Raw genomic sequence first — 25017 nt, 5'->3', positions numbered from 1 at the left:
AGGTAGCAAATCTTGTTGTTTCTAGCAGCATTACTGTCATGCCCCTAAGACACGAAAAAGATCATAAACTGTTTAAATCAAACCTTACTTTTTTTCTTATTTAAAAAGTGGACTTTGCTGAACCAAAAGATGTCTGCCACAGGTCACATGATTCATGGTTGGTATGATTTCTGGAAATTTCCAACAGCAGATACAGGACAAAAGCTCAAACCTCATCCTTGTGGAATCTCAAACCTCTCATTGTGAGAACACATTAAAATTGACAAAACCAGGGACCAGCAGATGATCTGTCTCCCCAGCCTGGTCTTATAACAAAGGGAGAGCCATCAAAACTCATTATACCTATAGAGGCACTAATTGCCACCATCTATCTCCTAAGGTGAACAATGAATTTTGACCAGAGGCATAGAAAACTGCTCGTTAACCTGCAACTGACTCATTAATGGACAACATCACATGACCTAAGCTTCTGGTCTTTGGAAAGTTTTAATATTACATTATGATCCAACTGATGTCAATGCTGGGCAAGTCAGATCCCAGACAGTGAAACCTGATAGATCCTAACTTTCTTTAGAAATCATGGAGGTAAGTTATTGAACAAATTTACAGAAGACTGATCAACTTTTAATACAAAAAATAAAGGATAAAATATTTATTAAAACAAGTGAACTATATTACAGCAGACAAAAAGATTGGAAAGATCTCACTACAAATGCAAGAAGATTATTCAAATTCCCACTATTCCTTTACCCCAACAATATCTTTACAGACTCATAAACCAATGAAGAGTTGCCCCTAGCTTGACATAAAAGCTTCTTGCTTGGGACTGGCACAGTTGCAAACGGTTTTTTTCAGGTGAATTCCTGAGAATTCACTTGATGTTTCTCACCCAACTTGTATATCTCCCAGGACACCCAAACACTGCACGTTGAGCTCATGGTTTCTTCAATTGCAGAGTAAACAAATTTGTTCCCTAAACTCAGTCTTCCAGAAGCACCTCTGTGAAACTGATTACTGAGCCCTATAACTGATTGTTCGGTTAATTACTGTCCCAATAGCCTTGTAGTTTTTCTTCTCAGAGAGCTTAAAGTCCTTCTCTTCACTCTGACACATACTGAACTCTCCACAATGAATGACAGGTGCAACCAAAGCAGATTCCATGGATTTCTTAACAACCCACCCAGACATTTATCGCAATGTGAGCCAATCAATCTCTCTTTCTCACAAGGGTTTCCAATCTCCACATTTGAAGATCTCACCTTGGAATTCTTTCCAAAAGTCACTCCCACTCAGGCGGTTTCAACAATGGCCAACCTCACAGGGTTTCAATCTTGCCTTCTAAGATTCCTTTCCCCTGGATTTTCGAGTACACTCAAGCATCACCTTCCAAGCACAATTTCAGATGTTCAGCCATGCCAAGCAGAACACCATTGCTTCAAAGGGGTACCTTTGCCTCTATGGTCCATAGCATGGATTCACCAACCTTCAGCTGCCTTTTCAGGTCTTCAGAGCTTCTCTCAAGCTCTCTTCAAGTCTGCTCACTGCAGCTCTTTAACTTGGAGTCTATTTCTCTGCTCCTTTCTTTTAGCTTAATGGGATCTATTCTTGATCCCAGTGGTTGTCCCTTATCTGGGACTTTCTTCTGGGAACCCTCCCTGTCCCCCTCCTTGGCTTGGGACCTTCCTGTCCCTCTCCCGTGTTTTGCTTCCTGGGACCTCTACTTGGTAATGGTGCTCGGTTCAGGTCATGTGACCTGCTTTTTCATGCCGTTTGTCCTTCCTTGCTTCTGCTCAGGTGCTGAGGAGGTAAAGAAACAAACTGCACATGTGGGGCCATTTCCCGGCTGGCACATGCAAGTTCCCGACTTCTGATTAAAGTAAGTATTTGAGTTTCATCACAACATTTCCAGACTTGCAACTCAGTCTGCTATTTTAATTCTAGCCTGCAAACATCAAAGCGGAACTCCAGGCTGACCAACAGCCTGCATTAAGTCCAAGCCTCCTCGAAGCTTGTTTTCTCCGGAAAATTCCTGCCATCGCCTGCTGAGCAGACCGAGTAGTACAAGTGCCCCCTCAGTCTGAGCAAAAAACTCTTTAAAACATAATGTCCAACCAATTTAGGCATAGAGTAAACCAGTCAGGGTCTAATTATTATGGTCAATAATGCAGTTGAAGAGGTGGTGGGTTTGAAGGGAGTGCAATGTGTGGGGCACAAAGCACATCGGAGCAGGAGCTGGTGCAGCAAAGGAATTACCAGCTACCCGAGGGTCAGGGTGCATTCATTCTCAGTTGATAAGGACTTGGAGAAGACTGCATGGGCCTTCCATTTGAAAGACGGAGCACAGCTGGTACTGGAAAGGACTGTCAGCTGATGTGGAGCATTCCATAAACCACATGGGTGCCATTCAGGAAACAGGCTAGAGATTGAAGTACATCATGGAGTGCATGGGGACAGTCAGCGCTCTCCTTGAGATTGTGCTCATGTAGATCATTAGGCAGTTGAGACAGTGCCCAATGGCAGGAGCAGGTGAGGAGTGACCATGGATCAGGTTGCTGTCTTTATGGATATTAACACTTTTGTACCTTCATCTCATGACCACACATTGACCAACAGGCAGCCCGTGCATTCACCAGACAGCAGGCCGCAGCTGGGTCATAACATACAAAATCTAAATGACAGGAAAAGACATCCGCTGGTTCAGCCAGCCCCACCCCACCCCACTCTCTCCAACCCCACCCCCACTCAGTCCACCCGCACTCTCTGAGCCTGTCCCGACTCTTCAAACCCCGCCCCCACTCTCAAACCCCGCCCCGCTCTCTCAAACCCCGCCCCGCTCTCTCAAACCCCGCCCCTGCACTCTCAAACCCCGCCCTCACTCAGCCTGCCCCCTCCCTCAAACCCCGCCCCCACTCTCTCAATCCCAGCCCCCACCCTCAAACCCCGCCCCCACTCTCATTCCCCCAATATCCCCCCTCGCCCACTATCCTGCTGTGCTTTCAGTATACTAATAGCAACCTTTGCCTTTATTTTATGGAAATCGTGATATATGAATGTTAAATGCATCACCTACACAGCAAAATGACTGTAGCTTCCATTAAAGTTAAATAAAGATGCCTAACAATCCCCCATGCTTCCATCTCCAAGCCACCACTATCCCCCCCACCCATTCACACTGCTGTTCCGCACAGCCGCTCGATATCGCGATAACTGATCGCGCGGGGTGTTCTGGGTTCTGGACAGTTTGTTACCCGGGTAACAGGCGGCGTCTGATCACTGGAGAGACAGTGAGTGAGGGTGAGGGGATGAGGAAGGGCGGGTAAAGTGAGGGGAGGAAGGTGAGCATATAGAGGGAGTGAGGATAGGGAGACGGTGAGGGGAGGGACAGATTGAGGAAGTCACGGAGGTGACAGAGTGAGGGAGCGAGGGAAGAGAGTGAGGGAAGGGATAGGGTGAGGGAAGGGACAGAGTGAGGGGAGGGACAGAGTGAGGGAGTGAGGGAAGGGACAGAGCGAGGGAAGGGACAGAGTGAGGGAGGGGACAGAGTGAGGGAGCGAGGGAAGGGGCAGAGTGAGGGAGCGAGGGAAGGGACATAGTGAGGGAGCGAGGGAAGGGACAGAGTGAGTGAGCAAGGGAAGGGACAGAGTGAGGGGAGGAACAGAGTGAGGGAGTGAGGGAAGGGTCAGAGTGAGGGAGTGAGGGAAGGGTCAAAGTGAGGGAGTGAGGGAAGGGTCAAAGTGAGGGAGTGAGGGAAGGGTCAGAGTGAGGGAAGGGTCAGAGTGAGGGAAGGGTCAGAGTGAGGGAAGGGACGGAGTGAGGGAGTGAGGGAAGGGACGGAGTGAGAGAGTGAGGGAAGGGACGGAGTGAGAGAGTGAGGGAAGGGACGGAGTGAGAGAGTGAGGGAAGGGACGGAGTGAGAGAGTGAGGGAAGGGACGGAGTGAGAGAGTGAGGGAAGGGACGGAGTGAGAGAGTGAGGGAAGGGACGGAGTGAGAGAGTGAGGGAAGGGACGGAGTGAGAGAGTGAGGGAAGGGACGGAGTGAGAGAGTGAGGGAAGGGACGGAGTGAGAGAGTGAGGGAAGGGACGGAGTGAGAGAGTGAGGGAAGGGACGGAGTGAGAGAGTGAGGGAAGGGACGGAGTGAGAGAGTGAGGGAAGGGACGGAGTGAGAGAGTGAGGGAAGGGACGGAGTGAGAGAGTGAGGGAAGGGACGGAGTGAGAGAGTGAGGGAAGGGACGGAGTGAGAGAGTGAGGGAAGGGACGGAGTGAGAGAGTGAGGGAAGGGACGGAGTGAGAGAGTGAGGGAAGGGACGGAGTGAGAGAGTGAGGGAAGGGACGGAGTGAGAGAGTGAGGGAAGGGACGGAGTGAGAGAGTGAGGGAAGGGACGGAGTGAGAGAGTGAGGGAAGGGACGGAGTGAGAGAGTGAGGGAAGGGACGGAGTGAGAGAGTGAGGGAAGGGACAGAGTGAGGGAAGGGACAGAGTGAGGGAAGGGACGGAGTGAGGGAGTGAGGGGAGGGACGGAGTGAGGGAAGGGACAGAGTGAGGGAAGGGACAGAGTGAGGGAAGGGACAGAGTGAGAGTGAGGGAAGGGACAGAGTGAGAGAGTGAGGGAAGGGACAGAGTGAGGGAAGGGACAGAGTGAGAGTGAGGGAAGGGACAGAGTGAGAGAGTGAGGGAAGGGACAGAGTGAGGGAAGGGACAGTGAGGGAGTGAGGGAAGGGACAGAGTGAGGGAGTGAGGGAAGGGACGGAGTGAGAGAGTGAGGGAAGGGACGGAGTGAGAGATTGAGGGAAGGGACAGAGTGAGGGAAGGGACAGAGTGAGGGAAGGGACGGAGTGAGGGGAGGGACGGAGTGAGGGAAGGGACAGAGTGAGGGAAGGGACAGAGTGAGAGTGAGGGAAGGGACAGAGTGAGAGAGTGAGGGAAGGGACAGAGTGAGGGAAGGGACAGTGAGGGAGTGAGGGAAGGGACAGAGTGAGGGAGTGAGGGAGTGAGGGAAGGGACAGAGTGAGGGAGTGAGGGAAGGGACAGATTGAGGGAGTGAGGGAAGGGACAGAGTGAGGGAGTGGGAAGGGACAGAGTGAGGGAAGGGACAGAGTGAGGGAGTGAGGGAAGGGACAGAGTGAGGGAAGGGACAGAGTGAGGGAGTGAGGGAAGGGACAGAGAGGGAGTGAGGGAAGGGACAGAGTGAGGGAGTGAGGGAAGGGACAGAGTGAGGGAGCGAGGGAAGGGACATAGTGAGGGGAGGAACAGAGTGAGGAAGTGAGGGAAGGGTCAGAGTGAGGGAAGGGACAGAGTGAGGGAGTGAGGGAAGGGTCAAAGTGAGGGAGTGAGGGAAGGGTCAGAGTGAGGGAAGGGTCAGAGTGAGGGAAGGGTCAGAGTGAGGGAAGGGTCAGTGAGGGAAGGGTCAGAGTGAGGGAAGGGTCAGAGTGAGGGAAGGGACAGAGTGAGGGAGTGAGGGAAGGGACAGAGTGAGGGAGTGAGGGAAGGGACGGAGTGAGGGAGTGAGGGAAGGGACGGAGTGAGGGAGTGAGGGACGGGACGGAGTGAGAGAGTGAGGGAAGGGACAGAGTGAGAGAGTGAGGGAAGGGACAGAGTGAGAGAGTGAGGGAAGGGACAGAGTGAGAGAGTGAGGGAAGGGACAGAGTGAGAGAGTGAGGGAAGGGACAGAGTGAGGGAAGGGACAGAGTGAGAGAGTGAGGGAAGGGACAGAGTGAGAGAGTGAGGGAAGGGACAGAGTGAGAGAGTGAGGGAAGGGACAGAGTGAGAGAGTGAGGGAAGGGACAGAGTGAGAGAGTGAGGGAAGGGACAGAGTGAGAGAGTGAGGGAAGGGACAGAGTGAGAGAGTGAGGGAAGGGACAGAGTGAGAGAGTGAGGGAAGGGACAGAGTGAGAGAGTGAGGGAAGGGACAGAGTGAGGGAAGGGACAGAGTGAGGGAAGGGACGGAGTGAGGGGAGGGACGGAGTGAGGGAAGGGACAGAGTGAGAGTGAGGGAAGGGACAGAGTGAGAGAGTGAGGGAAGGGACAGAGTGAGAGAGTGAGGGAAGGGACAGAGTGAGGGAAGGGACAGAGTGAGGGAAGGGACAGAGTGAGGGAAGGGACAGAGTGAGGGAAGGGACAGAGTGAGGGAAGGGACAGAGTGAGGGATTGAGGGAAGGGACAGAGTGAGGGATTGAGGGAAGGGACAGAGTGAGGGATTGAGGGAAGGGACAAGGTGAGGGATTGAGGGAAGGGACAGAGTGAGGGATTGAGGGAAGGGACAGAGTGAGGGATTGAGGGAAGGGACAGAGTGAGGGATTGAGGGAAGGGACAGAGTGAAGGATTGAGGGAAGGGACAGAGTGAGGGATTGAGGGAAGGGACAAGGTGAGGGATTGAGGGAAGGGACAGAGTGAGGGATTGAGGGAAGGGACAGAGTGAGGGATTGAGGGAAGGGACAGAGTGAGGGATTGAGGGAAGGGACAGAGTGAGGGATTGAGGGAAGGGACAGAGTGAGGGATTGAGGGAAGGGACAGAGTGAGGGATTGAGGGAAGGGACAGAGTGAGGGATTGAGGGAAGGGACAGAGTGAGGGATTGAGGGAAGGGACAGAGTGAGGGATTGAGGGAAGGGACAGAGTGAGGGATTGAGGGAAGGGACAGAGTGAGGGATTGAGGGAAGGGACAGAGTGAGGGATTGAGGGAAGGGACAGAGTGAGGGATTGAGGGAAGGGACAGAGTGAGGGATTGAGGGAAGGGACAGAGTGAGGGATTGAGGGAAGGGACAGAGTGAGGGATTGAGGGAAGGGACAGAGTGAGGGATTGAGGGAAGGGACAGAGTGAGGGATTGAGGGAAGGGACAGAGTGAGGGATTGAGGGAAGGGACAGAGTGAGGGAGCGAGGGAAGGGACAGAGTGAGGGAGCGAGGGAAGGGACAGAGTGAGGGAGCGAGGGAAGGGACAGAGTGAGGGAGCGAGGGAAGGGACAGAGTGAGGGAGCGAGGGAAGGGACAGAGTGAGGGAGCGAGGGAAGGGACATAGTGAGGGAGCGAGGGAAGGGACAGAGTGAGTGAGCAAGGGAAGGGACAGAGTGAGGGGAGGAACAGAGTGAGGGAGTGAGGGAAGGGTCAGAGTGAGGGAAGAGTCAGAGTGAGGGAGTGAGGGAAGGGTCAAAGTGAGGGAGTGAGGGAAGGGTCAGAGTGAGGGAAGGGTCAGAGTGAGGGAAGGGTCAGAGTGAGGGAAGGGTCAGAGTGAGGGAAGGGTCAGAGTGAGGGAAGGGTCAGAGTGAGGGAAGGGTCAGTGAGGGAAGGGTCAGCGTGAGGGAAGGGACAGAGTGAGGGAGTGAGGGAAGGGACACAGTGAGGGAGTGAGGGAAGGGACGGAGTGAGGGAGTGAGGGAAGGGACGGAGTGAGGGAAGGGACGGAGTGAGAGAGTGAGGGAAGGGACAGAGTGAGAGAGTGAGGGAAGGGACAGAGTGAGAGAGTGAGGGAAGGGACAGAGTGAGGGAAGGGACAGAGTGAGAGAGTGAGGGAAGGGACAGAGTGAGAGAGTGAGGGAAGGGACAGAGTGAGAGAGTGAGGGAAGGGACAGAGTGAGAGAGTGAGGGAAGGGACAGAGTGAGAGAGTGAGGGAAGGGACAGAGTGAGAGAGTGAGGGAAGGGACAGAGTGAGAGAGTGAGGGAAGGGACAGAGTGAGAGAGTGAGGGAAGGGACAGAGTGAGGGAAGGGACAGAGTGAGGGAAGGGACGGAGTGAGGGAGTGAGGGGAGGGACGGAGTGAGGGAAGGGACAGAGTGAGAGTGAGGGAAGGGACAGAGTGAGAGAGTGAGGGAAGGGACAGATGAGGGAAGGGACAGAGTGAGGGAAGGGACAGAGTGAGGGATTGAGGGAAGGGACAGAGTGAGGGATTGAGGGAAGGGACAGAGTGAGGGATTGAGGGAAGGGACAGAGTGAGGGATTGAGGGAAGGGACAGAGTGAGGGATTGAGGGAAGGGACAAGGTGAGGGATTGAGGGAAGGGACAGAGTGAGGGATTGAGGGAAGGGACAGAGTGAGGGATTGAGGGAAGGGACAGAGTGAGGGATTGAGGGAAGGGACAGAGTGAGGGATTGAGGGAAGGGACAGAGTGAGGGATTGAGGGAAGGGACAAGGTGAGGGATTGAGGGAAGGGACAGAGTGAGGGATTGAGGGAAGGGACAGAGTGAGGGATTGAGGGAAGGGACAGAGTGAGGGATTGAGGGAAGGGACAGAGTGAGGGATTGAGGGAAGGGACAGAGTGAGGGATTGAGGGAAGGGACAGAGTGAGGGATTGAGGGAAGGGACAGAGTGAGGGATTGAGGGAAGGGACAGAGTGAGGGATTGAGGGAAGGGACAGAGTGAGGGATTGAGGGAAGGGACAGAGTGAGGGATTGAGGGAAGGGACAGAGTGAGGGATTGAGGGAAGGGACAGAGTGAGGGATTGAGGGAAGGGACAGAGTGAGGGATTGAGGGAAGGGACAGAGTGAGGGATTGAGGGAAGGGACAGTGAGGGATTGAGGGAAGGGACAGTGTGAGGGAGTGAGGGAAGGGACAGAGTGAGGGATTGAGGGAAGGGACAGAGTGAGGGATTGAGGAAAGGGACAGAGTGAGGGATTGAGGGAAGGGACAGAGTGAGGGAGCGAGGGAAGGGACAGAGTGAGGGAGCGAGGGAAGGGACAGAGTGAGGGAGCGAGGGAGTGGACAGAGTGAGGGAAGGGACAGAGTGAGGGAGTGAGGGAAGGGACAGAGTGAGGGAGTGAGGGAAGGGACAGAGTGAGGGAAGGGACAGAGTGAGGGAAGGGACAGAGTGAGGGAGCGAGGGAAGGGACAGAGTGAGGGAGCGATGGAAGGGACAGAGTGAGGGAGCGAGGGAAGGGACAGAGTGAGGGAGCGAGGGAAGGGACAGAGTGAGGGAGCGAGGGAAGGGACAGAGTGAGGGAGCGAGGGAAGGGACAGAGTGAGGGAAGGCACAGTGTGAAGGAGTGAGGAAAGGGACAGAGTGAGGGAGTGAGGGAAGGGACAGAGTGAGGGAGTGAGGGAAGGGACAGAGTGAGGGAGTGAGGGAAGGGACAGAGTGAGGGAGCGAGGGAAGGGACAGAGTGAGGGAGCGAGGGAAGGGACAGAGTGAGGGAAGGCACAGTGTGAAGGAGTGAGGAAAGGGACAGAGTGAGGGAGTGAGGGAAGGGACAGAGTGAGGGAGTGAGGGAAGGGACAGAGTGAGGGAGTGAGGGAAGGGACAGAGTGAGGGAGTGAGGGAAGGGACAGAGTGAGGGAGTGAGGGAAGGGACAGAGTGAGGGAGTGAGGGAAGGGACAGAGTGAGGGAGTGAGGGGAGGGACAGAGTGAGGGAAGGGACAGAATGAGGGAGTGAGGGAAGGGCCAAAGTGAGGGAAGGGCCAGAGTGAGGGAAGGGACAGAGTGAGGGGAGGGACAGAGTGAGGGGAGGGACAGAGTGAGGGAAGGGACAGAGTGAGGGAAGGGACAGAGTGAGGGAAGGGACAGAGTGAGGGGAGGGACAGGGTGAGGGGGTGAAGGGAGGGACAGAGTGAGTGAGTGAGGGAAGGGGCAGAGTGAGGGAAGGGACAGAGTGAGGCAAGGGACAGGGTGCGGGAGTGAGGCAAGGGACAGAGTGCGGGAGTGAGGCAAGGGACAGAGTGCGGGAGTGAGGCAAGGGACAGAGTGCGGGAGTGAGGCAAGGGACAGAGTGCGGGAGTGAGGCAAGGGACAGAGTGCGGGAGTGAGGCAAGGGACAGAGTGCGGGAGTGAGGCAAGGGACAGAGTGCGGGAGTGAGGCAAGGGACAGAGTGCGGGAGTGAGGCAAGGGACAGAGTGCGGGAGTGAGGCAAGGGACAGAGTGCGGGAGTGAGGCAAGGGACAGAGTGCGGGAGTGAGGCAAGGGACAGAGTGCGGGAGTGAGGCAAGGGACAGAGTGCGGGAGTGAGGCAAGGGACAGAGTGCGGGAGTGAGGCAAGGGACAGAGTGCGGGAGTGAGGCAAGGGACAGAGTGCGGGAGTGAGGCAAGGGACAGAGTGCGGGAGTGAGGCAAGGGACAGAGTGCGGGAGTGAGGCAAGGGACAGAGTGCGGGAGTGAGGCAAGGGACAGAGTGCGGGAGTGAGGCAAGGGACAGAGTGCGGGAGTGAGGCAAGGGACAGAGTGCGGGAGTGAGGCAAGGGACAGTGCGGGAGTGAGGCAAGGGACAGAGTGCGGGAGTGAGGCAAGGGACAGAGTGCGGGAGTGAGGCAAGGGACAGAGTGCGGGAGTGAGGCAAGGGACAGAGTGCGGGAGTGAGGCAAGGGACAGAGTGCGGGAGTGAGGGAAGGGACAGCGTGAGGGAAGGGACAGAGTGAGGGAAGGGACAGAGTGAGGGAGTGAGGGAAGGGACAGAGTGCGGGAGTGAGGGAAGGGACAGAGTGAGGGAGTGAGGGAAGGGACAGAGTGAGGGAGTGAGGGAAGGGACAGAGTGAGGGAGTGAGGGAAGGGACAGATTGAGGGAGTGAGGGAAGGGACAGAGTGAGGGAGTGGGAAGGGACAGAGTGAGGGAAGGGACAGTGAGGGAGTGAGTGAAGGGACTGAGTGAGGGAGTGAGGGAAGTGACAGAGTGAAGGAGTGAGGGAAGGGACAGAGTGAAGGAGTGAGGGAAGGGACAGAGTGAGGGAGTGAGGGAAGGGACAGAGTGAGGGAGTGAGGGAAGGGACAGAGTGAGGGAGTGAGGGAAGGGACAGAGTGAGGGAGCGAGGGAAGGGACAGAGTGAGGGAGCGAGGGAAGGGACAGAGTGAGGGAGCGAGGGAAGGGACAGAGTGAGGGAGCGAGGGAAGGGACAGAGTGAGGGAGCGAGGGAGTGGACAGAGTGAGGGAAGGGACAGAGTGAGGGAGTGAGGGAAGGGACAGAGTGAGGGAGTGAGGGAAGGGACAGAGTGAGGGAAGGGACAGAGTGAGGGAAGGGACAGAGTGAGGGAGCGAGGGAAGGGACAGAGTGAGGGAGCGATGGAAGGGACAGAGTGAGGGAGCGAGGGAAGGGACAGAGTGAGGGAGCGAGGGAAGGGACAGAGTGAGGGAGCGAGGGAAGGGACAGAGTGAGGGAAGGCACAGTGTGAAGGAGTGAGGAAAGGGACAGAGTGAGGGAGTGAGGGAAGGGACAGAGTGAGGGAGTGAGGGAAGGGACAGAGTGAGGGAGTGAGGGAAGGGACAGAGTGAGGGAGCGAGGGAAGGGACAGAGTGAGGGAGCGAGGGAAGGGACAGAGTGAGGGAAGGCACAGTGTGAAGGAGTGAGGAAAGGGACAGAGTGAGGGAGTGAGGGAAGGGACAGAGTGAGGGAGTGAGGGAAGGGACAGAGTGAGGGAGTGAGGGAAGGGACAGAGTGAGGGAGTGAGGGAAGGGACAGAGTGAGGGAGTGAGGGAAGGGACAGAGTGAGGGAGTGAGGGAAGGGACAGAGTGAGGGAGTGAGGGGAGGGACAGAGTGAGGGAAGGGACAGAATGAGGGAGTGAGGGAAGGGCCAAAGTGAGGGAAGGGCCAGAGTGAGGGAAGGGACAGAGTGAGGGGAGGGACAGAGTGAGGGGAGGGACAGAGTGAGGGAAGGGACAGAGTGAGGGAAGGGACAGAGTGAGGGAAGGGACAGAGTGAGGGGAGGGACAGGGTGAGGGGGTGAAGGGAGGGACAGAGTGAGTGAATGAGGGAAGGGGCAGAGTGAGGGAGTGAGGGAAGGGACAGAGTGAGGCAAGGGACAGGGTGCGGGAGTGAGGCAAGGGACAGAGTGCGGGAGTGAGGCAAGGGACAGAGTGCGGGAGTGAGGCAAGGGACAGAGTGCGGGAGTGAGGCAAGGGACAGAGTGCGGGAGTGAGGCAAGGGACAGAGTGCGGGAGTGAGGCAAGGGACAGAGTGCGGGAGTGAGGCAAGGGACAGAGTGCGGGAGTGAGGCAAGGGACAGAGTGCGGGAGTGAGGCAAGGGACAGAGTGCGGGAGTGAGGCAAGGGACAGAGTGCGGGAGTGAGGCAAGGGACAGAGTGCGGGAGTGAGGCAAGGGACAGAGTGCGGGAGTGAGGCAAGGGACAGAGTGCGGGAGTGAGGCAAGGGACAGAGTGCGGGAGTGAGGCAAGGGACAGAGTGCGGGAGTGAGGCAAGGGACAGAGTGCGGGAGTGAGGCAAGGGACAGAGTGCGGGAGTGAGGCAAGGGACAGAGTGCGGGAGTGAGGCAAGGGACAGAGTGCGGGAGTGAGGCAAGGGACAGAGTGCGGGAGTGAGGCAAGGGACAGAGTGCGGGAGTGAGGGAAGGGACAGCGTGAGGGAAGGGACAGCGTGAGGGAAGGGACAGAGTGAGGGAGTGAGGGAAGGGACAGAGTGCGGGAGTGAGGGAAGGGACAGAGTGAGGGAGTGAGGGAAGGGACAGAGTGAGGGAGTGAGGGAAGGGACAGAGTGAGGGAGTGAGGGAAGGGACAGATTGAGGGAGTGAGGGAAGGGACAGAGTGAGGGAGTGGGAAGGGACAGAGTGAGGGAAGGGACAGTGAGGGAGTGAGTGAAGGGACTGAGTGAGGGAGTGAGGGAAGTGACAGAGTGAAGGAGTGAGGGAAGGGACAGAGTGAAGGAGTGAGGGAAGGGACAGAGTGAGGGAGTGAGGGAAGGGACAGAGTGAGGGAGTGAGGGAAGGGACAGAGTGAGGGAGTGAGGGAAGGGACAGAGTGAGGGAGCGAGGGAAGGGACAGAGTGAGGGAGCGAGGGAAGGGACAGAGTGAGGGAGCGAGGGAAGGGACAGAGTGAGGGAGCGAGGGAAGGGACAGAGTGAGGGAGCGAGGGAGTGGACAGAGTGAGGGAAGGGACAGAGTGAGGGAGTGAGGGAAGGGACAGAGTGAGGGAGTGAGGGAAGGGACAGAGTGAGGGAGTGAGGGAAGGGACAGAGTGAGGGAAGGGACAGAGTGAGGGAAGGGACAGAGTGAGGGAGTGAGGGAAGGGACAGAGTGAGGGAGTGAGGGAAGGGACAGAGTGAGGGAGTGGGAAGGGACAGAGTGAGGGAAGGGACAGAGTGAGGGAAGGGACAGAGTGAGGGAAGGGACAGAGTGAGGGAAGGGACAGAGTGAGGGAGTGAGGGAAGGGACAGAGTGAGGGAGTGAGGGAAGGGACAGAGTGAGGGAGTGAGGGAAGGGACAGAGTGAGGGAGTGAGGGAAGGGACAGAGTGAGGGAGTGAGGGAAGGGACAGAGTGAGGGAGTGAGGGAAGGGACAGAGTGAGGGAGTGAGGGAAGGGACAGAGCGAAGGAGTGAGGGAAGGGACAGAGCGAAGGAGTGAGGGAAGGGACAGAGCGAAGGAGTGAGGGAAGGGACAGACTGAAGGAGTGAGGGAAGGGACAGAGTGAAGGAGTGAGGGAAGGGACAGAGTGAGGGAGTGAGGGATGGGACAGAGTGTGGGAGTGAGGAGAAGGGAGTGAGGGAAGGGCCAGAGTGAGGGAAGGGACAGAGTGTGGAAACCAGGGAGGGGACAGGGTGAGGGAAGAGACCGACTGAGGGAGTGAGGAAGGGCCCGAGTGAGGGAAGGGAAAGACCAAGGGAAGGGACAGAGTGAGGGAGTGAGGGAAGGGGCAGAGTGAGGGAAGTGCCAGACTGAAGGAGTAAGGGAAGGGCCAGAGAGAGGAAGTAAGGAGAGGGAGTGAGGGAAGCGTCAGACTGAGGGAGTGAGGGAAGAGCCAGAGAGAGGGAAGTGCCCTGAAGAGGGAGTGAGGGAAGTGCCCTGGAGAGGGAGTGAGAGAAGGGACAGAGAGAGGGAGTGAAGGAGGGGTGAAAGAGAGGTGGTGAGGGAAGGGAGAGATTGAAGGAATGAAGGAAGGGACCGAGTGAGGGAGTGATGGACCGGACGGAGTGATGGAAGGGACATTGAGAGGGAGTGAGGGAAGGGACAGTCAGAGGGAGTGAGGGAAGGGACAGTGAGAGAGAGTGAGGGAAGGGACAGAGTGAGGGAGTGAGGGAAGGGACAGAGTGAGGGAGTGAGGGAAGGGACAGAGTGAGGGAAGGGACAGAGTGAGGGAGTGAGGGAAGTGACAGAGTGAGGGAGTGAGGGAAGAGACAGAGTGAGGGAAGGGACAGAGTGAGGGAAGGGACAGAGTGAGGGAGTGAGGGGAGGGGCAGAGTGAGGGAGTGAGGGAAGGGACAGAGTGAGGGAGTGAGGGAAGGGACAGAGTGAGGGAGTGAGGAGAAGGGACAGAGTGAAGGAGTGAGGGAAGGGACAGACTGAAGGAGTGAGGGAAGGGACAGAGTGAAGGAGTGAGGGAAGGGACAGAGTGAGGGAGTGAGGAGAAGGGAGTGAGGGAAGGGCCAGAGTGAGGGAAGGGAGAGAGTGTGGAAACCAGGGAGGGGACAGGGTGAGGGAAGAGACCGACTGAGGGAGTGAGGAAGGGCCCGAGTGAGGGAAGGGAAAGACCGAGGGAAGGGACAGAGTGAGGGAGTGAGGGAAGGGGCAGAGTGAGGGAAGTGCCAGACTGAAGGAGTAAGGGAAGGGCCAGAGAGAGGAAGTAAGGAGAGGGAGTGAGGGAAGCGCCAGACTGAGGGAGTGAGGGAAGAGCCAGAGAGAGGGAAGTGCCCTGGAGAGGGAGTGAGGGAAGTGCCCTGGAGAGGGAGTGAGGGAAGGGACAGAGAGAGGGAGTGAGGGAAGGGACAGAGAGAGGGAGTGAGGGAGGGGAGAAAGAGAGGTGGTGAGGGAAGGGAGAGATTGAAGGAATGAAGGAAGGGACCGAGTGAGGGAGTGATGGACCGGACGGAGTGAGGGAAGGGACATTGAGAGGGAGTGAGGGAAGGGACAGTCAGAGGGAGTGAGGGAAGGGACAGTCAGAGGGAGTGAGGGAAGGGACAGTGAGAGGGAGTGAGGGAGGGACTGAGATGACGTGAGATAAAGGACAGAGTGAGAGAAGGGACAGGGTGAGGGGTTGAGAGACGGGACAGAGTGAGGGGAGTGAGGTGAGGGAGCGAGGGAAGGGAGGGAGCGAGTGAGGGAAGGGCCAGTAAGAGGGAAGGGCCAGTAAGAGGGAAGGGAAAAGAGAGAGAGAGTGGGAGTGAGGGAAGAGAGAGAGAGAGAGAGTGAGGGAGTTAGGAAAGGGTGAGAGAGAGAGAGAGAGTGAGTGAGGGAAGGTTGTGAGAGAAAGGGAGTGAGGGAAGGTTGTCTTTGCAGTATTGGTGTATTTGACAGAATCACAAAAACACAGAATTGTTACGGTACCGAAGGAGGCCATTTGGCCCATTGTATCCGCACCGGCCCCCTCTCTGCAGGATTGTGTATCTCACTGCTCTCTCTGCAGTATTGATATATCTAAATGTTGTTTTTGCAGTATTGGTATATCTGACTTTATTGTCATTGCACTGTTGATGTATCCAACTATTGTCTTTGTAACATTGATGTATCTCACTGCTCTCTCTTCCGTATTGGTGATCTGACTGTTGTCTTTACAGTATTGGTGTATCTGTCTGTTGGTTTTGTAGTACTAGTGTCGTTGACTGTTGTCTTTGCAGTATTGGTGTATTTAATTCTATTGTCTTTGCATGGTGTATCTGGCTGTTGTCTTCATGGTACTGGTGTTATCTGCTCTCTTTGCAGTATTGGTGTATCTGACTGTTCTCTCTGCAGTATTGGTGTTTCTAGTTATTGTCTTTGCAGTATAGTTGTATCTCACTGCTCTCTTTGCAGCATTGGTGTATCTGACTGTTGTCTTTTCAGAATTGGTGTATGTCACCACTCTGCAGTATTGGTGATCTGGCAATTGCTTTTGCAGTATTGGTGTATCTGACTGCTCTGTCTGTAGTATTGGTGTATGTGACTTTTGGTTTTGCAGTATTGGTGTATTTAATTCTGTTGTGTTTGTAGTATGATGTATCTGACTGTTGTCTTCATGGTACTGGTGTATCTCACTGTTCTCTGCATTATTGATGTATCTGACTTTTCGCTTTGCAGTATTGGTATAACTGACTGTTCTCTTTGCAGTATTGATGTTTCTAGTTATTGTCTTTGCAGTATAGTTGTATCTCACTGCTCTCTTTGCAGTATTGATGTATCTGACTGTAGTCTTTCAGTATTAGTGTATTTGACTTTTGACTTTGCAATATTGGTCTATTTGACTCTGTTGTCATTGCTGTATTGGTATATCAAACTGTTGCCTTTGCAGTTTTGGTCTATTTGACTCTGTTGTCTTTGCAGTATTGGTGTATCTGCCTGTTGTCTTTTCAGTATTAGTGTATCTGACTGTTGTGTTTGCAGTGTTGGTGCATCTCAATGCTCTCCCTGTAGTATTAGTGTATCTGCCTGTTGTCTTTGCAGCATTGGTGATCTGCCTGTTGTCTTTGCAGTATTGGTGATCTGACTGTTGTCTTTGCAGTATTGGTGATCTGACTGTGTCTTTGCAGTATTGGTGATCTGACTGTTGTCTTTGCAGTATTGGTGATCTGACTGTTGTCTTTGCAGTATTGGTGATTTGACTGTTGTCTTTGCAGTATTGGTGGATCTGACTGTTGTCTTTGCAGTATTGGTGGTCTGTTGTCTTTGTAGTGTTGGTGTATTTAACTCCCTTGTCTTTGCAGTATTGGTGATCTGACTGTTGTCTTTGCAGTATTGGTGGATCTGACTGTTGTCTTTGCAGTATTGGTGATCTGACTGTTGTCTTTGCAGTATTGGTGATCTGACTGTTGTCTTTGCAGTATTGGTGATCTGACTGTTGTCTTTGCAGTATTGGTGATCTGACTGTTGTCTTTGCAGTATTGGTGATCTGACTGTTGTCTTTGCAGTATTGGTGATCTGACTGTTGTCTTTGCAGTATTGGTGGATCTGACTGTTGTCTTTGCAGTATTGGTGGTCTGTTGTCTTTGTAGTGTTGGTGTATTTAACTCCCTTGTCTTTGCAGTATTGGTGATCTGACTGTTGTCTTTGCAGTATTGGTGGATCTGACTGTTGTCTTTGCAGTATTGGTGGTCTGTTGTCTTTGTAGTGTTGGTGTATTTAACTCCCTTGTCTTTGCAGTATTGGTGATCTGACTGTTGTCTTCACAGTATTGGTGTATCTGATGACTCTCTCTGTAGTGTTGATGTATCTGACTGTTGTCTTTTCAATATTGGTGTATCTCTTTGCAGTATTGGTGTATCTGATTCTACTGTCTTAGCAGTATTGATTATCTAATTATTGTCTTTGCAGATTTGGTGTATCTAATCATTGTCTTTGCAGTATTGGCGTATCTCACTGCTCTCTCTGTATTATTGGTGTGCCTGACTGTTTTCTTTGCAGTTTTGGTGCATCTCACTGCTCTCCCTGCATATTGGTGTATCTGACAGTTGTCTTTGCAGTATTGGTGTATCTGACAGAATCACAAAAACACAGAATTGTTACGGTGCAGAAGGAGGCTATTTGGCTCATTGTATCCGCAGCAGCCCCCTCTCTGCAGGATTGGTGTATCTCACTGCTCTCTCTGCAGTATTGATGTATCTGAATGTTGTTTTTGCAGTATGGGTATATCTGACTTTATTGTCATTGCAGTGTTGATGTATCTAACTATTGTCTTTGTAACACTGATGTAGCTTACCGCTCTATCTTCAGTATTGTGATCTGACTGTTGTCTTTGCACTGTTGGTGTATCTGACTGGTTTCGCAGTACTGGTGTAGTTGACTGTTGTCTTTGCAGTATTGGTGTATTTAATTCTATTATCTTTGCAGCATGGTGTATCTGGCTGTGGTCGTCATGGTACTGGTGTATCTGACTGCTTTCTTTGCATTATTGGTGTATCTGGCTGTTCTCTCTGTAGTATTGGTGTTTCTAGTTATTGCCTTTGCAGTATAGTTGTATCTCACTGCTCTCTTTGCAGTATTGGTGTATCTGACTGTTGTTTTTGAAGTACAGGTGGAGCTGACTGTTGTCTTTGCAGTATTGGTGTATTTAACTCTCTTGTCTTTGCAGTATTGGTGTACCTGACTGGTGCCTTTGCAGTATTGGTATATCTCACTGCTCTCTGCAGTATTGGTGATCTGACTGTGGTCTTTGCAGTCTTGGTGTATCTGATTCTATTGTCTTTGCAGTATTGATGTATCTAACTATTGTCTTTACAGCATTGGTGTACCTGACTACTCTCTCTGCAGTATTGGTGTATCTGAATGTTGTTTTCGTAGTATTGGTGTATATAACTCTATTGCCTTTGAGGTATTGGTGCATTTTTTCTTTCTTCATTTTTTCATTGTATGTCGGCATTGCTGGCAAGGCCAGCATTTGTATCCCAATTCTAATTTACCTTGATCTGTTTGGCTTGCTAGGCCATTTCAGAGGGCATTATTAAGAATCAACCACATTGCTCTGGGTTTGGAGTCACATGTAGGCCAGAATAGCAGATTTTCTTCCATAAAAGTCATTAGTGAACTGGATGGGTTTTTACTGCAATCATTACTGAGATTAGAACTATTAATTGAATTTAAATTCCACCAGCTGCCATGCTAGGATTTGAATCCATGTCCCCAGAGCATTAGCCTGGCCCCCTGGATTACTAACCCAGTGACGCTACCACTATGCCACCATCTTCCCTCCATGTGTGTATTGCCTTTTGTGTGTTACATCATGGCAGATTGCCTATATTGTATTGGTATTCATTTTTTTTGTTGAAAAAATACTTTATTCATAAAATATCTGGGAGAACATTACAAAACATTTCTAAATCGCCATCACAAAAAGTGCAATCCGATTCAACTTTTACACATGGATCACAAGGTGCTTCAGTACAATCAATGAATATTACAGTCATTTCAATATGGTCATTACAGACAGTCAGACAGTGCAATGGTATTGGAGTTATCAACATACATCATGTTGCACTCTGAGGTGCTTCAATACAATTATAATACTATTAGTATTCAATGCATACATTCATTGTGAGCCGTACAGCCCGAGTGGTCTATACCTTTCCCAGCCCCTCGGTGCACTATGGCAGAAAGGTCTTAGACGGCGACCTTTCCCCATTGCGCCTTTGCGGGCCCCTGTCCTAAGCTTTAGTGCGTCCCTCAGCACGTAGTCCTGGACCTTGGAATGTGCCAGTCTGCAACACTCGGTCGGGGACAACTCTTTGCACTGGAAGACCAACAAGTTTCGGGCAGACCAAAGAGCGCCTTTCACCGAGTTGATGATCCTACAGCTGCAGTTGATGTTTGTCTCGGTGTGTGTCCCTGGGAACAGCCCGTAGAGCATAGAGTCCTGTGTCACAGAACTGCTCAGGATGAACCTCGACAGAAACCACTGCATCTCTCTCCGGACCTTCTTTGCAAAGGCACAATCCATAAGGAGGTGAACAACGGTCTCGTCCCCACCACAGCCATCTCGAGGGCAATGTGCAATTCAATGTGAGACTCCTGGCATGTTGGAAGGATCTGACAGGGAGGGCCTTTCTCACCACCAGCCAAGTTACATCTTGGTGCTTGTTGGAAAGCTCTGGCAATGAGGCATTCTGCCAAATGACTTTGACAGTCTGCTTGGGGAACCATCCGACAGGATCTTCCATCTCCTTTTCCCGCAGGGCCTCTAAGATGTTACCTGATGACCACTGCCTGATGGACTTGTGGTCAAAGGTGTTTCTCTGCATAAATTTTTCCATGAGGGACAGGTGGTAAGGCATGGTCCAACTACTTGGAGTGTTCCGCGGCAGCGTGGCTAGACCAATCCTTCGCAACACCGGGGACAGGTAGAACTTCAGCACGTAGTGACACTTGGTGTTTGCGTACGGAGGGTATACGTACAGCTTAATGCAGCCGCACACAAGGTGGCCATCAGGATGAGGGCGATGTTGGGCACATTTTTTCCCCTCTTATCTAGAGGCTTGTACATGGCGTCCCTGCGGACACGATCCATTTTCAACCTCCAGATAAAGCGAAAGATGGCTTGGGTGATCGCCATCGCGCAGGAGTGTGGAATGGGCCAGACCTGCGCTACGTACAGCAACAGTGAGAGTGCCTCACACCTGATGACCGGGTTCTTACCCGCAATGGAGAGAGAGCGTTGCTCCCACATGCCCAGTTTTCCTTCCACCGTAGACACTCGCTCCTTCCAGTTTCTAACGCATGCCCCGGTTCCTCCGAACCATATCCCCAGCACCTTCAGGCCATCAGCCCTAACGGTGAAGGGGGACAAATGATCGGTCTGTGTTGGTATTCATGGTTATTGTCTGTATGGTACCCCCACATTGTCACTGCTATCTTGCTGCTGTCCATATTGTATTGTGGCCCCTCTCATGTGCTCTGATTGTAATAAGATGTTTTTTAGGGGGTGTGTGCAAATCAAAGTGAAACTGCTTATCAGTTCAATTTTTTATGTTGCAGCAGATAAACTGCTTTTAAAGGTAAAAGTAACACTTCACAATAAAATATTCTTTGAGAAACAGCATAATATTCCTTTTATGTTGCTGTTTCAGTTGCAGATAATTTATTTTGATGCTAATGTCGTCAGCAATGGGAGGTGGGACAGTGCAAGCAGAGACTGAGGATCACCAGGGTGAGTAAGAGGCAGTTAGAAGTGATGGTCACACCTTTGGGTTGAAGCAGATGCTATGTGGCAGCTTGTGTCGAGGGTACAGATGTCTCCTATTGACACCATTTCTCACCCCATTAATTTCAATGAGACGATCCTGATGTAGGCAGAACATTCTGGATAGACACTCTTTCTTTAACCTTTATCATGTGTGTATTGTGGGCCTTGGCTCTTCTGGGTTTCTGAACAAAAGGGAGACATCTTTTACAAATACAGCTGGGGGCATGAATTGGGAATTAACTGACGGTTGTGGAGCTACCAGGAGCTGCAGAAAATCTCAACTTTACAGCACTATTACAGTCAAGCCTGCATATGTTGGGAATAATGCTGTAAAAACCTAATTGATAGCTAAAATATGATCCATATTCTTGCACAATACTGATCTAATATATCCCATTCCCTTCATAGGAACATACGCTGATATACCCCTTATCTTCACAATGATATTCTATATTATATTCCACTCCCTTCCCAGGACACACTCCAATGCACCCCGTAACCCATCACAATAACTCTATATAACATTTGCCATAACTGTGCACAGTAACATTCTCTAATATATCCCACTCCCATCTTTGGAATGTTGTCTGGTTGATGTCATATTTATTACTGTGTTGATTTCTGACGTGTCCCATACGTCTCAGTAAAAGACCCAAACGTACCCCTTAACTACCTTGGTAAAGCTCCAAGATAAACACTGCACCTCTCCGTTATGCTCTCTGATATACTTGCCTCCATTCTCAGTAATATTTGATGCTGCAGTAACACTTGCTGACCTACCCCGACCTTTCTCAGTAATTAGTTAAGTTTGCTGTTTTAACCCATATGCCTCTCAGTAACACTGTCATAATCCACACCCGTCTCAGTAGAACATGCTATGGCCCCTCACATTAACACTGTTACCTCTCACATTAACACTGTTACCTCTCACATCCTGCTTAGCAATATTCACACTGCACACATTGTCCATCCCATTTCATTCAGGCATCAGCACATGTTTTGAGTAGGGAGAGAGCAATTACACAAAGCCCAGTCTCTGTAAGCCTTGTGCTAATGTACTTTCAGCAACTGAGCAGCTCCCCTGTAGTGAAGAAACAGAAGCTGTGAGAAGTGAAGGAGAAAGTAAACTTCAGAAAGGTGACCAGCGGTCTGAACAGGAAGCAACTAAGAGCATGGAGATCCATGAACTCAATTCCAGAAAAACTCAGGGAAAAGCCAAGAAGGACTCAGGACCCAGGTGAGGAGATTGTCCTGTTAAACTTGAGTTGTTATTGTTCCCTGCTCCAATGGTGTCCTTTACTGGGGGAGGGATTCTTTAACTTCAGAAGCCTTGTTGATTGTTCTTTTTGACATCTATTTTTAGCTAATTATTGACCGTGTTGTTCACTATGTCATGAAATCATCCCCTTCAAAAGGAGGCCCATTGTGTCTGTGCTGGCTCTTTGAAAGCGATATCCAAAGCAATCTCATTTCCCTGCTATTTCCCCATAGCCCTGTGATTTTTTTTCATTTTAATATTTATCTAATTATATAAAAACATAACAGATGCAGCAGGTGTAGGCCTTTCAGCCCATTGTGCCTGCTCTGCCACTCAATAAGATCATGCTGATCTGATATGGCCTTATATTGGTCCCCCATAACCCTTGACTCCCTGTAGATCATAAATCTGTCTAACTCAACCTTGAATGTTTTCAGTGACCCAGCCTCCACTGCTCTCTGGGGAAGAGAGTTCAAAAGACACATGACCTTCTGACTGAAGAAATTCCTCCTCATCATCGTCTTAAATAGGAGGTCCCTAGTTTTTAAACGGCACCCCCTAGTTCTAGATTCCCCCACAAGGGGAAAGACTCTTTCAGGATCCACACTGTCATGTCCCCAATAATTTCAATATGTTTCTAGAAGATCAATTCTCATTCTTCTAAATTAAATGGATATAGGCCCAACCTGCTCCACCTTTCCTCACAAGACAACCCTTTCATCTCAGTAATCAGCCTAGTGAATCTTCTCTGAACGGCTTCCAAAAGAAATATGTCCCTCCTTAAGTAAGGAGACCAACATTGTACACTCCCCTACAAGACTTGCCTGATTTTATACTCCAACCCCCCCTTACAATAAAGGCCAACATTCCATTTGCCTTCCTAATTACTTGCTGTACATGCATGCTGATTTTTTGTGACTCATGTACAAGGACACCCAGAGATGCCACTGTACTGCAGCATTTTGCAGCCTCTCTCCATTTACATAATACTCTGCTTTTCTATTCTTCCTGCCAAACTGGACAACCTCACATTTTCCCACATTACATCCCATCTGCCCAGTTTTCGCCCACTCATTTAACCTATCTGTGTCCCTTTGCAGACTCTTTCTGTCCTCCTCAAAACTTGCTTTCTTACATATCTTTATATCATCAGCAAATTTGGCTACAATACCTTTCACCCAAGCCATTAATATAGATTGTAAATATTTGAGGCTCCAGCAATGATCCCTGTGGCACTCCTAGTTGTGTCTGTGCTGGCTCTTTGAAAGAGATAGCCAAAGCAATCTGCTAATTGAAACTGACCCATTTATCCCAACTATCTGTTTCTTGTTCATTGGCCAATTCTCTATCCTTGTTAATGTATCACCCCCTACTCCTTAAGCTTGTTACATCCTCAAAGAACTCTAATTTGGCAAACACAATTTCCCTTGCATTAAACCATGTTGACTCTGTCAGATTATGTTATAATATTCTAAATACCCTGCTACTGCTTCCTTCATAATAGATTCCAGCATTTTCCTGATGCTGTTAGACTAACTGGCCTTTGGTTTCCTGCTTTCTGTCTCCCTCCTTTCTTAAATAGAGGTGTTACATTGGTAGTTTTCCAATCTACTGAGACCTTAATTATTGTTCAATGTCAGTGATGAAGCATTACCCTGAAAAACTCCTCCAGTAATGTCCTGGATCTGAGATGATTGACCTCCAACAACCAACTCCCTTTGTGCTAGGTATGACTCTAACTAGCGGAGGGTTTCCCCTCTGACTCCCATTGACCCCAGTTTTGCTAGGGCTCCTTGATATCACACTCGGTCAAATGCTCCCTTGATGTCAAGGGCAGTCACTCTCACCTCACCTTGGGAGTTCAGCTCTTTTGTTCATGTTTGAGTCAAGGCTGTAATGAGGTCAGGAGCTGAGTGGTCCTGGCAGAACCCAAACTGAGCGTCAGTGAGCAGGTTATTGCTAAGCAAGTGCTGCTTGATAGCATTGTTGATGACCCCTTCCATTGCTTTACTGATGGTTGAAAGTAGACTGATTGAGTTAATTGGCCAGGTTGGATTTGTCCTGCTTTTTGTGTACACGACATACCTGGGCAATTTTCCACATGGCTAGGTAGATGCCAGTGTTGTCGCTGTACTGGAACAGCTTGGCTAAGGGCGCAGCAAGTTCTGGATCACAAGTCTTCAGTACTATTTCTGGAATATTGTCAGGGCCGATAGCCTTTGCCGTATCCAATCTCTTTAGCTGTTTCTTGATATCACGTGCAGTGAATCGAATTGGCAGAAGACTGGTATTTGTGATGCTGGAGACCTCTGGAGGAGGCCGAGATGGATCATCCACTCCACTTCTGGCTGAAGATTGTTGCAAGTGCTTCAGCCTTATCTTTTGCACTGATGTGCTGGTTTCTAAAATTTTCTCAATCTTCTGGCCTACCTCAAGTCTTCGCACATTGTATGCCTTTTCTTTCGATTGACACCAATCATAGAATCATAAAATTGTTACACTGCAGAAGGGAGACCATTTAAGACCATAGGAGCAGAAATTAGGCCATTCGGCCCATCGAGTCTGCTCCGCCATTCAATCATGGCTGATAAGTTTCTCAACCCCATTCTCCCGCCTTCTCCCCGTAACCTTTGATCCCCTTACCAATCAAGAACCTATCTATCTCGGTCTTAAATACACTCAATGACCTGGCCTCCACAGCCTTCTATGGCAATGAATTCCATAGATTCACCACTCTCTGGCTAAAGAAGTTTCTCCTCATCTCTGTTCTAAAAGGTCTTCCCTTTACTCTGAGGCTGTGCCCTCGGGTCCTAGACTCTCCTACTAATGGAAACATCTTCCCCACGTCCACTCTATCCAGGCCTTTCAGTATTCTGTAAGTTTCAATCTGATCCCCCCTCATCCTTCTAAACTCCTTCGAGTATAGACCCAGAGTCCTCAAATGTTCCTCATATATTAAGCCTTTCATTCCTGGGATCATTCTCGTGAACCTCCTCTGGACCCTCTCCAGGGCCAGTACATCCTTCCTGAGATACGGGGCCCAAAATTACTCACAATATTCTAAATGTGGTCTGACCAGAGCCTTATAAAGCCTCAGCAGCACATCCCTGCTTTTATATTCTAGTCCTCTCAAAATAAATGCCAACATTGCATTTGCCTTCCTAACTATCGCGTCAACCTGCAAGTTAACCTTAAGAGAATCCTGGACGAGGACTCCCAAGTCCCTTTGCACTCCAGGTTTCTGAATTCTCTCCCC

The 25017-nt window shown here is 51.2% G+C and overlaps 1 protein-coding gene across 5 annotated transcripts in view; it reads left to right on the top strand.

Annotated features, from left to right (window-relative positions):
* The first annotated feature begins 3188 nt into the window (after positions 1 to 3188).
* dnaaf1 (dynein axonemal assembly factor 1) overlaps positions 3189 to 25017 on the top strand; it is a 190442-nt gene continuing 168613 nt past the window's right edge. For 3 of the 5 annotated variants that reach the window (XM_078543905.1, XM_078543902.1, XM_078543907.1), the window contains exons 1-2: positions 19784 to 20467; positions 21569 to 21740. In XM_078543905.1, coding sequence (XP_078400031.1) covers positions 20407 to 20467; positions 21569 to 21740 — 233 coding nt within the window. In that variant the 5' untranslated portion in view covers positions 19784 to 20406. Of the gene's footprint in view, positions 3285 to 19783; positions 20468 to 21568; positions 21741 to 25017 lie in introns of those variants that run through there. The other 2 variants (XM_078543903.1, XM_078543904.1) reach the window with 2 other exon arrangements.

The sequence above is a fragment of the Cetorhinus maximus genome, chromosome 6, assembly GCF_964194155.1.
Source record: "Cetorhinus maximus chromosome 6, sCetMax3.hap1.1, whole genome shotgun sequence".
Classification (NCBI taxonomy): domain Eukaryota; kingdom Metazoa; phylum Chordata; class Chondrichthyes; order Lamniformes; family Cetorhinidae; genus Cetorhinus; species Cetorhinus maximus.
Note: the sequence above shows the minus strand (reverse complement) of the source record. Positions and strands in the feature narration are given on the sequence as shown.